This window comes from Nothobranchius furzeri, chromosome 18, assembly GCF_043380555.1.
Source record: "Nothobranchius furzeri strain GRZ-AD chromosome 18, NfurGRZ-RIMD1, whole genome shotgun sequence".
NCBI lineage: Eukaryota > Metazoa > Chordata > Actinopteri > Cyprinodontiformes > Nothobranchiidae > Nothobranchius > Nothobranchius furzeri.
This window is the reverse complement of record NC_091758.1, coordinates 16,780,804-16,797,410: the sequence shown is the minus strand read 5'-3', so window position 1 is coordinate 16,797,410 and position 16,607 is coordinate 16,780,804. Positions and strand designations below refer to the sequence as shown.

At 43.7% G+C, this 16,607-nt stretch overlaps 1 protein-coding gene across 3 annotated transcripts in view; it reads left to right on the top strand.

The window, feature by feature from the left end:
* The first annotated feature begins 13,830 nt into the window (after positions 1-13,830).
* The window catches only part of paplna (papilin a, proteoglycan-like sulfated glycoprotein), a 26,923-nt gene continuing 24,146 nt past the window's right edge, over positions 13,831-16,607 (top strand). For 2 of the 3 annotated variants that reach the window (XM_054741887.2, XM_070547224.1), the window contains exons 1-3: positions 13,831-14,109; positions 15,240-15,302; positions 16,543-16,607. The exon at positions 16,543-16,607 is cut by the window's right edge and continues 39 nt beyond it. In XM_054741887.2, the coding sequence (XP_054597862.2) occupies positions 13,846-14,109; positions 15,240-15,302; positions 16,543-16,607 (392 nt within the window). In that variant the 5' untranslated portion in view covers positions 13,831-13,845. The remainder of the gene's footprint in view (positions 14,110-15,239; positions 15,303-16,542) is intronic. The other variant, XM_070547223.1, reaches the window with a different exon arrangement.

The following is a 16,607-nucleotide window of genomic DNA, read 5'->3' as shown; positions in this document are numbered from 1 at the left end:
GCTCTCTGCTGTCAAAAAGTGGTTAAAATAGTTTGCTTGTATTTTCCAACGAGACACTACAACTGAAAACACGTTTTTAAGCAGCTGTCTGTTTCTCGTGAGGAGAGAGGATGCAGGGTTTATTTTATTGTGACCATGCTTTGTGTTTCCTGCCCACGGTTTTCAAATTAAGAGCTCACAGTTTGGAGAGATACATAGAGGCGTTCTCACACATCAGCCACGAACTGTTAGCCGCCAGGCAGTCGGAGTTTCAGTGCCTTGCTCAAGGGCATTTCCCTAATTGTTATTGTAGTTGTGAGACATACATGTGACGTGTTTTCTTTCCCTTACTGAGATGGAGCGTTTTTATTTTTCACCAGTCCAGGGATTGTAAGCTGTGCCGATCCAGACGCAGACGTAAACCTTTAGGCTCCGCCCGCCCTCATGGCGCTCACCTGGTGCTGTTTGGAACTATGCTACGTCAAACACTGAAGCTACTTCAGCTCTGCACGGATTCTTGTTTTTCCTACATCCTGATGAGAAACCTTTTGAAACTTGAGTTTTAATCAGCTTCCTGGTGACTCTTCTAACCCAGATTGTGTCCAGCTAGTCGACATTCTGATGAAGAGGGACTAGCTCTAGTAAAAAACAAGACAAAATGAATCACAGAAAATCTTTTAGTCTCAGAAAACAAACCAAAAAGTCTGACTTAAAGCTAAACTCGGTGAGTGAGCGATTGTACCAGAGGACCAGCTGCACTGACGCTTCTTCTTTGCTGAATTTGGGTTTGGTGCTTGCAGACTAGAGACCCCGGAGGGAACAACCACGTAATATTTGTTCAAGTGTTTTTTCCCTTGGTGTTTTAGGGAAGCGGTTGGGTGAGTGGCTTCTTTATTCTGTATTTCACATGCATATATGTGTGTTATGCAAAACTCTTCTGATTCAGATTTTGTTCTTTTTTTTTTTAAATAAACAAACTAAAAGTATGTTTTGTCATCTTATTGTCTGTAACCTGACGCGGAAACAAAGAGGTTTTATTCTGGACGTCCTTCTGGACAACAAAGTTGTCAAAAAAGTTCACGATGTCCTGTTGAGGTTGTGTCGTCTCACGAAGTGTGTGTGTGTGTTCTCGTAATTACTACCTACTGAAGACCATCATGAGGTTTTAACAAACAGAGTGAGGTCATTTTTCAAAGAGAAGACATTTTTGTGGTCCTCGCTTTTTTAAAAGTTTAGAAGTTTTAGGGGTATTTCTTTCATTCATTTTATTTATAAAGCCCCGTCCCACCCCCAATCAAGGGGGCCCAAGGTGCTGAACATGGCGCAGAGAAGCAGCACAATAAAACAGCTCTATAATAAAATACAGAGAAACAAGAAAAGCTAAAACCAATATAAGAATAGTGATCAAAAGCATTAAAATGTGAATAGAAACAGATCTAAAATACAGCTTAAGCCTCGCTTTAAAAGTGGGCAGCGATGTGGACTGCTTGATTTCTTGTGGGAGTTTGTTCCAAAGCGGAGGACCTAGAACTGCAAAGGCGCGATCACCCCTAGACTTATGCTTTGATCACGGTACCACCAAAAGGTCACTCTGACCTGAATGTAGCGATCTTGCAGGGACATAACGGGTCAGCAGGGAGGCTAAATATGGTGGCGGTGATCCAGACAGGGATTGAAAAATAAGGACCAGGATTTTGAACAAGATGCAACTCTTCAACAGTAGCCAGTCCAAAGCTGTCAGGAGGGGAGTGGCATGCTCCCACTTACGTGCTCCGTACAGAAATCTGGCAACAGTGTTTAGGACCAGCTTGAGCCGAGTCATTAAGGACTGGCTCAAGCCAGCATAGAGGGAGCTTTGGCAACAGTTTTCAACTCCTGTTTTGTTAAGATCGACTTAATATTAGATAAACGCCTTAACTGATGGAGACACGAACGAACAACAGAGTTCACCTGACTATCAAATCTTAGACCACAGTCTATCTTGACACCCAAGTCTGTAATCAGACTTCTCATAGGGGAGCAACAATGAATGGCCTGTATTTGATATAATGCCTTCTAGAGCCCTGGAACCCCTCAAGGCTCTTTACAACACAACCAGTCATTCACACACTGGTGGGGATGAGCTACGAAGTAGCCACAGCTGCCCTGGGGCACACTGACAGAGGTGAGGCTGCCGAGCACTGGCGCCACCGATCTCTCCGACCACCACCAGCAGGCAACGTGGGTTAAGTGTCTTGCCCAAGGACACAACGACAGCGACAGACTGAGGGGGGCTCGAACCTGCTACTTTCCGATTACGGGGCGAGCACTTAACTCCTGTGCTACCGTCGCCCCAAAAGGTCCAATCCATGGGGTTGGCGGTCATTTGGAGTAAATCTGTCATGCCCCTGCTCTGGCCAAGCCCCGTTTCCCCAGCAACCACAACCAGCTCACCATCAACCTCATCCAGACCACCTGTCTCGCATTAACTCCTCATCAGCTCCACCTGCAATGCTCCCTATAAAACACCAGGACCAACACCAAGCCAGTGTCAGATTATTGAAAGCATTTGCCAGTAGATCTCCAGCACTCTTAACCTCTGCAAGTTTCTTCCTGTTAAAAGGGAGTTTTCCTCTCCACTGTCTCTAAATGCTTGCTTAGACTTAGTGTGGAAGACCTGATGCTGCCGGGGCAGACGGCTCCTCTGATGGCGTTTCCTTGCCTTACCTTACTTGGCTCATCTGGACTCAGCCAAATATAATTTTTACTTGTGTGTGTGTGTGCGTGCGTGTGTGTGTGTGCGTGCGTGCGCGTGTGCTTGCATATGTCTGTTAATGTTTTTAACCTGTTATGGGAATCTGGGGTCATTCTGTAAAGCACTTTGAGTAGCACTATGTTTGAAAGGCGCTTTATAAATACATTTGATTGATTGATTGATTGATAGTATGAGGATTGCTGTAAACTCACTGACACTAGTCAGTGACTTGATGCAATTTGCTGGGATCCTTATATAGTAAACTTTTTACTGATTGGCTTAATGAACTGACCTGTATTGGAATGTTTACTATGTGAAGTGCCTTGAGAAGACTCTTGTCTTGTCTTGATTTGGCGTTATATAAACAAACTTGAATTGAATTGAAATTAATTAACCCTCGACTCTCGCATCTCAACTCTGTTCTGGACCTTCGGATACCCCTTTGTCTACACCCTGCCTGGTTTATCTCATGCATCTGATTACCTGGATTTCTGACCTCTGACCTGGATCCTGGACTCTGCCTCTTGCCTGCCCCTTTTGGAACTACTCTGATCTCCCCAGCTCTGACCCCCACTCTCCTCTTGACCAAGCCTCTGCTACTGCCCTTCCTTCAGACTGGCAACATTCTTCTGTGTTCTCCATAACAAAAACTTTAAAGCGCCTTACTGTGTCTTGGTTGTCTTCATGGGTCTCTCCGGTCTGGTCATTACAAAAAACTTATTATTTCAGTTTTTCCCTTATTTAAAGAAAGGAAGTTGGACCCATCCATTGGGTAATATTATGGAGGCAATTCACTAGCTGCTGTATGCTATCTCTGGCCCCCTGTTTAACAGGCATGTACAGCTGACAATCATCAGCATAGAGATGGAAACTATTGTTATGTTTTCTAAACAACAGTCCCAGTGGTAGCAGAGGGAGAACAGCAGGGGGCCCAAAACAGAGCGTTGAGGAACCCCTCACCTAAGCTTAGCATCCCCTGAAGAATAAGGGGAAATGAGAAAGTCCTATCCATGAGGTAGGACCTCATCCACTCTAACGCAGAACCAGTGAGCCCCACCCAGTGTTCCAGTCGATTCAACAGATTCTGATGGTCAACAATATCAAATGCTGCTAAGTCCAGTAGCAGCAGAACCACAGCCTCACCTGCATCAGTTACTAAAAATATATCATTTAGAATTTTTAAGATAGCAGTTTCAGTGCTGTGTCCAGCCCGAAAACCAGAGAGAAATGGTTCCAAGATGTCATTTTGGGCAAGGAAAGACTGAAGCTGTAGATACACAACACGCTCCAGTATTTTAGCAAAGAATGGCAAATTTGAGATTGAGGTATGGTTTGAATTAAGTTTTTGTTGAGGTTAGGGTTAGGAATCGATCAGCATTGGTAACTTATGGTTAGGGTATGGGTTAGGCATAGTGGAGTCACAAAAATGAATGGAAGTCAATGGAGGGTCCTCACTATGAGACAGAGGTGTGTGTGTGTGTGTGTGTGTGTGTGTGTGTGTGTGTGTGTGTGTGTGTGTGTGTGTGTGTGTGTGTGTGTCCTCTACACTTACACCACCTAACTTATGTCCTCTTACACTGCATACATAACTCTCTTCTTTGGTCTTCCTCTCAGCCTCCTGCCTGGTGGCTCCAACCTCAGCATCCTTCTACCTGTGTCATCATTGTCTCTCCTCTGTCCATCCCTCTGATAGACTCATCCCTGATCCTATCCATCCTCATCACTCCTAAAGAGAACCTCAACATCTTGAGCTCTCACTGCTCTGACATGTTCTACACCACTTAACATCTTCTGCCACTCCAGACCTCCTCATACACCACGGCTCCTCTCTCAGCATCCTGCCATAAGCTTTCTCTAAATCTACCAAGGCACAGTGCAACTCTCATTGTCCTTCTCTGTACGGAGACGTCTCCAGCAGCATCCTTAAAGCAAAAATAGCCCTTGCAGTGCGCTTTCCTGGCATTAAACTGTGCTACTTAATCTAGCACTTTCTACTTTATCTCATAACTTCATCGTATGGCGCATTGACTTTATTCCTCTATTTGCCACAGTTCTGCAACCTGCACACCTTTGTTATGAAAAATTGGCACCAAAACGCTTTCCCACTCCTCAGGCTTCCTCTTCCCCTCTAAGATCCTGTTAGAAGAACCTGATCAAAACTCTGCTGCCACCTCTCCTAGATAATTCCCGTCCGTCCACTCTTCATCTTCTGCCCTCTTCACTTCAAATTGCTACTTTCTGGTCCACGATAGTCACCTCTTCTGTTTGTTATTGTCTTTCATTTTTCTCATTCATCAACTCTTGAAAGTATGACATCTTCCCATCACACGTCTGGTATTTGTGTAGGATCAGCGCACCAGACCAGTACGCCTCACGGCCAGACCCTGACCCACCTGTCCCTCCAACACAAGCACAAACCTCACACTAAGATTCTCCCACACATTCAGTCAGGAACTCTGATCACAAACATAAACCTTATTCACAGATGCGTGTCACAGCAGGAAATAAACAAGTCACATTTCACGCTCGGCGTGTGTAAACTGAGGCGTCGTTTTTTTCTCACCTGTTGCTCCAGCAGCTAGGCTGAATGAAAATAACCAATCAGATTTATTCTAACACAAATATAAACTTAAACCCATCTCAGTCCAGTTTATTTAGTCAAACCTCTCATGCTTTATACTCAGCCCTTTGATACAGAGGTCATAGGTCACAATCCAGACCAGATCAACACCCCACAGGCTGGTTGGTTACAGAACTGAGTCACAGGAGGTTGTTTCTTCTGCTTTATCACTGACTAGCAGCCGGCCGCCCCTCCTAGTAACTGACACAAAGCAGGCAGAGGGAATGCTGGGAAATTCCTCTGCATGCTATGAGGGTGGCATCTCACTCTCACCATCTGGTTGATGGGATCAACTGGCCCGCTGCCTGGAGAAGCAGTTGCTTTAGCTCTGACCACGGGGACGGTTTGGACTGGAGGATGGAGACACAGCATGGTGAATGTTTCTCCTAGCTCCTAGTTCAGGCCTCCTTCTGAGATGAAACCTGACACTGCAGGGTTAATTCTGCAGAATTAGGTTTGCCTCGAGTCCAGCCATCTGTTCTGCTGAGATGAAGTCCCATAGTTCCACCACTCAGATGTTCCCAGACCCGATCATAATCAGTTTACAGAATTTTATTTAGTTTCATTTAATGGGATTATGAATCCCAATAAAACTACAGCAAATTGAATCTTCTTCACATCTGTCGTTATTTGGATCATTAGATGGGATAAAAACAAACATTAACTACCCAGAACCGGTGAGGAACACACATCCATTCAAACTGTGCAGCCAGAACACATCACATGTCCCTGTAGGCCTTTAATCTGAGTAAATTGAGGTAATCTGACTGTCCCAGGATAGGGTTTCCAGAGATAACTCCACTAAAGGGATTACTGAGCAGGGAGGAACGTCTGCTCCATGAAAGACCTGCAGAGACTGGATTAGAGTCCACTCAAAGCGCCAGACAAAGCTTCACGTTTAAAAAGCCTCCATCACTTTATTTAACAACATGTCCAAAGACAAGCTGGAGAGCCTGGTGAGCCGCATGGAGGAGACGCTGTCAGAAATGGAGCAGCTGAAGGTCCACTGCGGGAAGCAGAGCGAGGAGCTGAGCCAGCTGGTGGTGGAGCTCCGGAGGGAGAACCAGGAGCTAGTAGAGAAGTACAACCAGCTCACTGTGGAGATGAAGGAGGCCAAGGAGATCATAGAGCAGCTCCAAGACACCAAATACGCCTTCAACGCTAAGGAGCGGCAGGCCCAGAAGCTCAGCCGGCAGCTCTGAGGGCCAAGCCGAACCGGGATACCTGATGGACCTGAGCACAGCACCAGGAGAAGAACCAGTCCAGTCAAGATGGAGGAAAAGTCCTTGCTGCATATTTAAGTACTGGGTGGGCTTGAGCTGAAGTGGGAGCAGCTGTTTTTACATATAGAAGCGTGTTGTTGGATGTAAAGCTGAGTAATTTGAACGTAGCTGTAATTTTGCGGCTTCCGGCTATTTTTAAACGCATCGGCTGAACTTAGCGATTTAATGATGGAGGTGTGGATGTGGAAAATATAAACTCTGCTTAAAAGTTTCTCTTATTTAAAAAAGTCTGAGACCGTTACCCAACACTGTGCTCGTTAGTCTTCTGTAATTAAAACACAAGCCAGAATGTAAATAACAGGCTGCTTTGCTAGTTTTAGGTTGATGGTCTGTTTTTAGTCTGTGCAGAAAATACCTGATCATCTCCTCCGACCTGAAGTACACGACTCTAGGAGAAACACATGCATCCACCCACGTGTGGTCAAATGTTTGTTTACAACAATAATCACTCAAGTTTATGTCCTGTAAACATTTGATGGCTTCATGAGATTTAATCTGTTTACAGATTACGTGAAAATATTAAAGCTGGTTTGGTCTCATCATTCCCATTTGCACACTGGTTCTACTGGATCTGGAATTTACAGGATCTGACTTCTGTTCACGCTTACACTCTTCCAGTGGGATGGTGTTTACTGGTCCAGATTAGCTGTGTAACAGAGTTCCAGGAAAATTCTGGGAGAGGGAGAAGTGACCGGTAGCATCAGCGGCTTGGTCCTCTCAGACAGAGACGAGATCAGAATCCATCTCAGCTGAATCCAACCTTATTGGTAAGAGTTGGAGTTTTTGGTCTCGTCCGCCCTCCTCGGTTTGGCCAGCCTTGTTAATTCACGATTTTCCTGTGTAGATCGTTGGTTGTTACGATAAAAACATTTGGTTAAATAAGTCACATCAGAGACACACACAGTGATATTTTAGAAGTGAAACAACATTTATAGGATTTACAAAAAGTGTGCAATAATTATTTTAAATAAATTTGGCAGGTGCATACATTTGGTTACTGTTCCAAAACATTTAGAACTAATTGTTTTAGCTCAAAACTGGTTTGGTACACTCAGTGACCTTTGACCTCCATTCACAGGTAAATCCAGGTATGAGACAGAGTATTTAAGGAACCAATAGTACGTTTCCCTCCTTTTTGAATGTTCTCTAAAGAATAGCAACATGGGGTTCTCAAAACAACCGTCATATGGCCTGAAAACAAAGATTGTTCACCATCAAGGTTCAGGGGAAGGATCCAGAAAGCGGTCTCAGAGATTTCAGCTGTCTGTACCCGCAGTCAGGAACATGCCGAGGAAATGGAAGACCACAGGCATAGTTCAAGTTAAGGCTCTAAGTGGCAGACCAGGAAAAATCTCAGATAAACAGAAATGCAGATTGGTGAGGACAGTTAGAGTCACCCACAGAGCAGCACCAAAGACCTGCAACATCATCTTGCTGCAGATGAAGTCTCTGTGCATCGTTCAACTATTCAGCGCTGTGAGAATGTAGAGCAGCCAGAAGGTCTTCAAGTTGAAAGAAGTAGAGGCAAACTGCAGCACAGGGACATTTTTCCAGAGAGCCAAAATGCTTCTCCTGCATTTATTTCACCTCTTTCCTTTTACAGATCACCACATAACAAAAACAAAACTTCCCAAGCCTCCACCTGGCTTCCTTTAAATACCCCAGCAAACCACACCTGCAAACAATCCACCCCAATCACCAGTGCTCCAACATTAAATCCAGAGGGAAACAAACATCCACATAAAGGTACCTAAATGTTAACATAAACAAAAGACAAAACTGTTTTTACAATACAAAAAACATTTTCACACTAAGACACACTTCAGTTAAAATATTCTCCATCACAGTGCCAGCAGACTACAGAAATAAATTACAGGGACAAATGGGAAATCATCCCTACCACTTCGTCACAAGCGCACTTTACACAAGGAGATGCTGTATGTGAGAATGATGCAGAGGAAGCCTTTTCTCCACCCACAGCACAAACAGAGCAGCTTGAGGTCTGCTAAAGCACATTTGGACAAGCCAGCTTCATTTGGAATAAGGTGCTGTGGACTGATGAAACGGAGTTATTTGGGCATAACAAGGAGCGTTATACATGGAGGAACAAAAACACAGCAATCCAAGAAAAACACCTGCTACCCACAGTAAAACATGGTTGTGGTCCCATCATGCCGTGGGCTGTGTGGCCAGTGCAGGGACTGCTTATCTGCAGATTCTGGAGACCAATGTCCAGGAATCAGTGGCAAAGCTGAAGCAGCATCAGGGCGGGATCTTTCAGCAAGACAACGACCCTAAACACTGCTCATTATCTACTAATGCATTCATGCAGAGGAACAAGTAGAAGGTTCTGGAAAGTTCATCTCAGTCCCAGACCTGAATATTATTGAAAAGCTGTGGTGTGAGTTAGAGCTGTCCATGCTCAGAAGCCATCAGACCTGAATGAACTGGAGATGTTTAGTAAAGAAGAATGGTCCAGAATACCTTCAGCCAGAATCCAGACTCTCATTAGGTTCTATAGCAAGCGTTTAGAGGCCGTTATTTCTGCAAAAGGAGAATCTACTCTTTTATGCTTCTGCCCAATTATTTCACACTTTCTGTAAATCCTATAAACTTTGTTTCACTTCTCAAATATCACCGTGTGTGTGTCCTATATGATGTATTTAACAGAATTTTATACAGGAAAATCCTGAAGATTAACAAGGCTGTCCAAACTTTCACATCCTACTGTATCTGTTTAATTGTTCTAAATGAAATAATGTAAAATACGCTTAAGTATTTGCTAATTACAACTTTCTTATAATTAGAGAGGTTCTGTTGCTTAAACATGATGTATTATTAAAAAATAGTAGGTTTACAACAGAATTAAGTAAAGATGCAAATCAGCAGTTCTAATATGGCATTATGTCAGATTCCCTTAGCTTTCAATCATTTCTTCTTCTTCGTCAGTAGTGTTGGATGGCGGGGCAGCCTGCACCCACTCCACTACGCTCAGCTATGGTAGAAAGTCTTCACATCAGGGTAGCCTGTTTTTTTCTGTGCTCAACTAGTCGTTTTTCTCAGCCCTTTTCTCAAGGTGGTCTGCTGCGGGCTGAACCGTCCCAACACCGCCACAGCCGACTGATTGTCTGGCTCAAATTCATGCCTACTAGTAGAGGCGATTGGCAGGTCAAATCAGCCAGCGGGACTTCCTGCATGCATGGAGAGTAACTATCTTCTCTGACTGAGGCATCTGTCTGAGGAGCACACACACACACACACACACACACACACACACACACACACACACACACACACACACACACACACACACACACACACACACACACACACACACACACACACACACACACACACACACACACACACACACACACAAGCACACACACACACACACACACACACACACACACACACACACAAGCACACACACACACACAAGCACACACACACACACACACACACACACACACACACACACACAAGCACACACACACACACACACACACACACACACACACACACACACACATACACACACACACACACACACACACACAAGCACACACACACACACACACACACACACACACACACACACACACACACACACACACACACACACACACACACACACACACACACACACACACACACACACACACACACACACAAGCACACACACACACACACACACACACACACACACAAGCACACACACACACACAAGCACACACACACACACACACACACACACACACACACACACACACACACACAAGCACACACACACACACACACACACACACACACACACATACACACACACACACACACACACACACAAGCACACACACACACACACACACACACACACACACACACACACTGCAGAAGCGGCGAATGTTTCTCTACTGCCAACTCTTGAGGTATACTGTTACAATACAGCTGCTTGAGTTTGGTATTCCTCAAAAACATAAGATATCTCCAGTCACGTTTCTCACCTGCAATAAGCTCACCTGTCCCTGTTTAGCAATCACTTCTTCTGAGTATAATAGTTCTCCGGTTCATGCTCTACTTGTCAGATCCTGTTTCTTCCTCGTGACAGTTTCTGCTGTTTCTTTTTGTTTTCTATTATTAATAAAATACTTTTTACTTCAGCTGCTGTCTCGTGGAGCTGTCACCATTGGTCCTTCAACAACCTGCACTGGGACTGCTTCAGTTTTAATCTCTGTAGTGGAATATAGTTGGTATATTCTTACACTTATTAAGGTACAGAGGTTAACCTTACCTTAGAATCAGAAGAGGTTGTTTTACCACAGGGAATTCTATTCAAACACTTTGTATTGACATAGAGACAAGAAAAGAGAAATATGGGACGTTTAAGAATATTTATTTTATAATTATTCGAAACAATCACCAGGACTAACTCTCCAACGATGGATGCAGATGGATGTGATGCTAAAGTGTTGGTGTGTGTGTCAGTTCAGAATCTCCATCTGGTACGAGGCGAGACTGAGGGCAAGATGTTGTTTTGACTAACTAACCACGAGGGACTTCAGGAGGAAGAGACATGAAACGCCATCTATGCCGATCTACGTACCTTCGGAGACTCCCGTGTATGATCCGGAATGCCAGGTCCTCGGACCCTCCTTTGGTGCCGGAACTGATAGCACAGCGTCTGCAGCACGACAAACCAGTCTACCACTCCCAGTAGCAACAGCAGGTGTCAGCGTCACGTAGAGAGTTCAGCTTTTATTCTGAAGGAACCGTTGTCTTGTTGATAAAACTACAGAGTTTTCCAGTTTGACAGTTCTCAGCTTAAAAGTAGAAAATACAGCTGGCCAGTCTGCACTTCACTTAGCGATGATGGATTTGAGAGCTGGTCGAACTCACGTTGGAACTTGAGTTGGAACAGAACTAAAAATGGCGTTGTTCTGTTTTATTAAGCTTAGATGTTTATGAATCTTAGCCAATCGGAGTGGACAGATTAACTAAACACCACAGAACTCTGCCCCGCAACAGAACGGAAGTTCTGATTGGATGAATGAACAATGTGTCATGTGTTTATCTTATGTGGATCAGGGTGTCTAGCTCAGTTAGTCCTGTTATTCATTAAAACACATAATCATAACATTGTGATTTCACAGATCAGTCACCTGATTATTATTGACCAACAGTTGTTTTGATTAGCTTTATTAAGCTACATCTCCGTTTATGAAAATCCCAAAATGATCTGAAGAGATCAGATGAATTAGAATTTATTACAAAGTCCAACAACAACCAATTTCTACTGGAAGCCAGAGTAAGTCCAGCAGAACTGAGACCTAAAGCTGGTCTAGCTGTCGGATCGGGGCTCCACCAACATAAGTGTGAGTCCATCTATAGCTCAGTGGGATAAGACTTAGGATGCTCTGGAGTCAAGAAGGGCAGCAAAGAAGCCGCTTCTGTCCTAGAAACCCGTCAAGGACAGACTGGTGTTCTGGTAAAAGTCCAGGGATTGGACTGCTGAGGACTTATGGAAAGCCATTTTCTCAGTCAGAATCTAGACCAGAAGCTGAAGGCATGTCAGGGTGAACTACAGTGATCTAGAAGGACCAACGCTGGAGATACAGATTCTTTGGGTCTATTGTATGTAATTATTAATGAAAAAACCTGTAAACAACTGTAATTCTAAGTCAGAGTAGCATGTATGATGATGACAGAATGAATACTGGCCCTGAATGGTTGTTGTCATTTCTGGTGTACAAACGGTTTTCTGTGTTTAAGAGGAGTCTCCATGGCTCTCTGCTGTGGGACAAAAAGTTTCCTGAAGAACTAAAACTCATGTCAGCCAGAAAGCTCACTAAAGACGAACACACATCACACCCAGGATGTATTTTTACATTTTCCAATAAAAAAAACTATTTTTGGTGATTGTGGCGCTTGTTTTGAACATTTAAAGCCTCACTGCTGAAAACGGGACATTCCTTCTGGACAACGTGCTGGGAAATATTTCAGCATCTTGTTTCCCAAGAAACTTGTGGTTCTCTTGTTAAACGTTAAAATAATCAGTTTTATGTCTTGTTTACATGGTTCTAGCATTTTTCCCAAGAAGTTGTTTATTTGAAGCACCATTTTTGTGGTTTAATATCAGGTGAACATCTGCAAGTGAACTAAAATTCATCCACTCATCCGCTTCAGTTCACCTCTTCAGACCTCTCCTCAGTTACCTCCTCCAGCTCCTCACTGCTGAAAACGTTCTGGACAACATGCTGGGAAACATTTGAACATCTTGTTTCCCAAGAAACTTGTGGTTTTCTTGTTAAATGTTAAAATAATCAGTTTTATGTCTTGTTTACATGGTTCTGGCATTTTTCAAGAAGTTGTTTATTTGAAGCACCATTTTTGTGGTTTAATATCAGGTGAACATCTGTAAGTGAACTAAAATTCATCCACTCATCCGCTTCAGTTCACCTCTTCAGACCTCTCTCTCCTCAGTTACCTCCTCCAGCTCCTCCAGAGGGACTCTGAGTGATTTCCTGATCAGGTGTGAGATCTAATCTCTGCAGCAAGTTCTGGGTCGCCCTTACCACGCACCCAAACCACCTCAACCAGCTTCTGGTGATGAGGAGGAGCAGCAACTCTCCTCTGAGCTTCTCCTGAACATCTGAGTTCTTCCCTATTGACTATTAGTTCCCAAAGTTGGGGTCAGGACTCGAGGTCAACTGTTTTCTTTTGCTGATTCCGATCGTGGTCAGCCGATGGCCAAATTGTGTTGCACATTTTTTGGGTTGATTTTTCCACCTCTTCATGCTAAAATGTCACTAATAACACCAGTTTCTGCACAAACTTCCTGAAGCTGAATCCATTTTTTAACACCAAATCTAACCAACTGTTAAATCTTGAGGACTACTCGGTGTGAAAGCCAGACATCTAACTAAAGTTAACCCAACACAGCAAATAACTGACCAAGTGTTAAATATCCAAAACGGGGCAGAACTCAGTGTCCATTGCCACGGCGAAATGTAACGAAGTTTTCATCTGAAAATGAACACGACAAGGAAACAAAAAGCATCCCATAAAACCAGCAGGAGGAAACATTTGGGATTCATTTGTGGCTGAAATGGAACTCAGCCCGAACCCACATGGTCCAGTTTTACTGCAGCTCACAGTAAGATGAAAGGCTGTGGTCAAAGGAACACACACTGGCTGTTATTTTTATGCTCTGTAATCACACTCACACTCGCATGCTCTCTCTCTCTCTCTCTCTCTCTCTCTCTCTCTCTCTCTCTCTCTCTCTCTCAGGAGGGGGTGAGGGAGTGCTGAAGCATCTAAAAGGCACTGGGAGGAGCAGGAGCTCCATTAGACAGAACTTTCTCCACTGTGAGCCAGCCTCCTGTTGGGAGAGAACGATCCAGACAAACCTCCTCACATCCAGAACACCGCTCCGGTCCGGTTCTGCTCACCCTGGTCCTGCGGGTCAAGTGTCTGTTTCAATACCTCAGAACAAGGTGAGTTGTGCTTCTACTACATTCATTTCTGCAGAGCTGGATGAGTTGGTGTTTCACTGAAACACCTGAGACCGAGAAAGATTCTCTATCAGGAGGAATGTGAGGCTGGAGTCTGAATATCTGCTTCGCTGTAGCAGCCAGCCAAGATATTACAGATTATAATCAGCGTCCAAAAACATTTTATATCTAAAAGCTGCTCTTTTATTTAATATAATTGTTCAAAAAAGACAAAGTGGGTTGCAGAGATCCCTTATCTGAGGGTTCAGAATCCCTTTGGGTCAGTTTACTTCAGCATTATAAATCTGTTACATTATTAATAATAATAATAATAATAATAATAATAATAATAATAATAATAATAATAATAATAATAATAATAAATGACCCGTGGTCTCTGAAACCTTAAAGGAGGGCTGTTCACCCTGCTACTTTTACTTTACAGCCATCTGAAATGTGTCTCTTTATTTTCTCATATTTGATTTTTATTTGATATTTAGAATTAAACTCTAAATTGACTTTTTATTTGAAAAGTGTATTTTTAAAATAATTGTTTGAAACTAAAGGCTGTAGAATGCAGCTGTTATGACTGCACCCTGGTCTCTGGGAGGTTTAAGGGGAGATAGTGGAAGGTGTGTGAACAAACATTGTTCTGGGGAAGTTTAGGATTTCCCAGTAGCAGGAAGTCACGACCAACTACGGAAATTCCTTGTCCAGACTCAGGTGTGTCTCACACCCGGACTCAGGACTCAAGATGGTGCTTGTCCTGCTGACTGAGAAGGTTGCATGAAAGCGTGTAAGGACCTGAGGCCTTTAGGAGCTACAACAATAGTGACTCACTGGGAATGAGCCCTAAACGGTCCGATGACGAGCTGCTATAAAAGTGCTGCTGCACGAGCTGATGTGTACACTTGGAGAGGTTTTAGGAAGCGCTGCAGGGCAGCAGGGGCTGTCTGCAGCCTGTCAGCCAAAACAAGGTTCCTCAAGGACCTCCAGCAGCCTGCCCACTGCTCCGGCTGGTGTCTGTTGACTGGAGACTGAAACCATTTCCTGTTTCATTCCAGCTGCTGTGGCTGCTCAGTGTTTACGAGCCCGCTTTAGTAAAGATGAATTGTTTGTGTTTTTTTTCTAAGAGATCCGTGAAGATGCCGCTGCCTTTTGTCATCCTTCAGCTGCTTCTGGCTCCAGCATTCACGGTAAAGCCTCTACTAATAATCCACCTATCTGAGAAACTCACATTTACTTTTTTCTCACTTGTGCTCATTCATAGATATTCTCATCTCGGTAAAACTGTCTGATCAGGATAGAATTTATGGTGTTGAAATGTAATCTAAGGTTCATCAAAGAAAGCTCGGTTACAGTACCTCAGACAGGGGATCTCTTCACCCCGCTGTTTATTTTCATCAGTTTACAGTTGTTTACTTTTACATTTTAGCTGATATTTAGTTGAAACCCTCCACATTAAAGGTGGAATATGGAACACAAAAACTATGACGACATCTAGTGTGTGGAGGTTGTAGTTGCAACAGTAGAACAAGGTTTCCAGCCATCAGGCTCGTGAAGTGTTATATCTGGGTCCGCCTGTCATAGACTTCACTTAAACTAACAACATCTTCTGGGCTCAGAAGCAGCTGCTTGACTTGCCGAGACTGCAATTTTCCACAGTGCCAGCCTCGCTGTGCTGAGCGGACTGTTTGACAACCCGCAACGGTGCCCTCTATTGGCTGGTGGATGTAAACATAAACCCAGTGTCATGCCGTTTCATTATTTTTCTAATTAAAATAAAGCTTTTAACTGTAGCTTCATTCTGCACAACTCTAAACACCCCGTGGAGGTTTTGTTTCCAAAACATATAGTTTTTTATTAAAGTGTTCCATATTCAACCTTTAATGTTTACATTTCCTCAGCATGTAGTTGGTTAAAGAGCAAGTCACCCCCAAATAAACTTTTTTTTGCTGATAAACTAAATAAACGAGTGTCTAATCGTGCTGCAGACACGTGTCGTCAATAATTTGGCACTTCAGTGCATCTTAGTTCAAATTTAAATATTCTGCCTAAAACTGGCAGTGTTGTGCCGTCGTCAGGTAAAAACTCTGCACTGTATTTTAATTTAAATCTGCCACCGCTATTGGCTAAGAAGTATGCTATGATGTAAACTGGTACATTATGATGTCACAATGCCATTGTGAGCCTGTGTGTGTGTGTGTGTATTTGTTAGTGGCTCCGCCCTCTCGGTCTGCCTGGCAACAGCATTTGTTGCATTTTTCAAACATGAAGTGGGAGTGGAGTTAGACTCTGGTAGGGGTTGACTTGCTCTTTAAAGTCACTGTGATATGGTTGCTATGGTTACGCAGCGCCTCAGGATGTGCAAGTATCCTAATGACTTTAGTTCATTTCTCAGTAGTTTCAGCTGATTAAGTTGTGACCTGTGCCCAGGTGTCCAGTGGGGATCACTGGGACTCGTGGGGTCCGTATGGTGAATGCAGCCGCAGCTGTGGCAC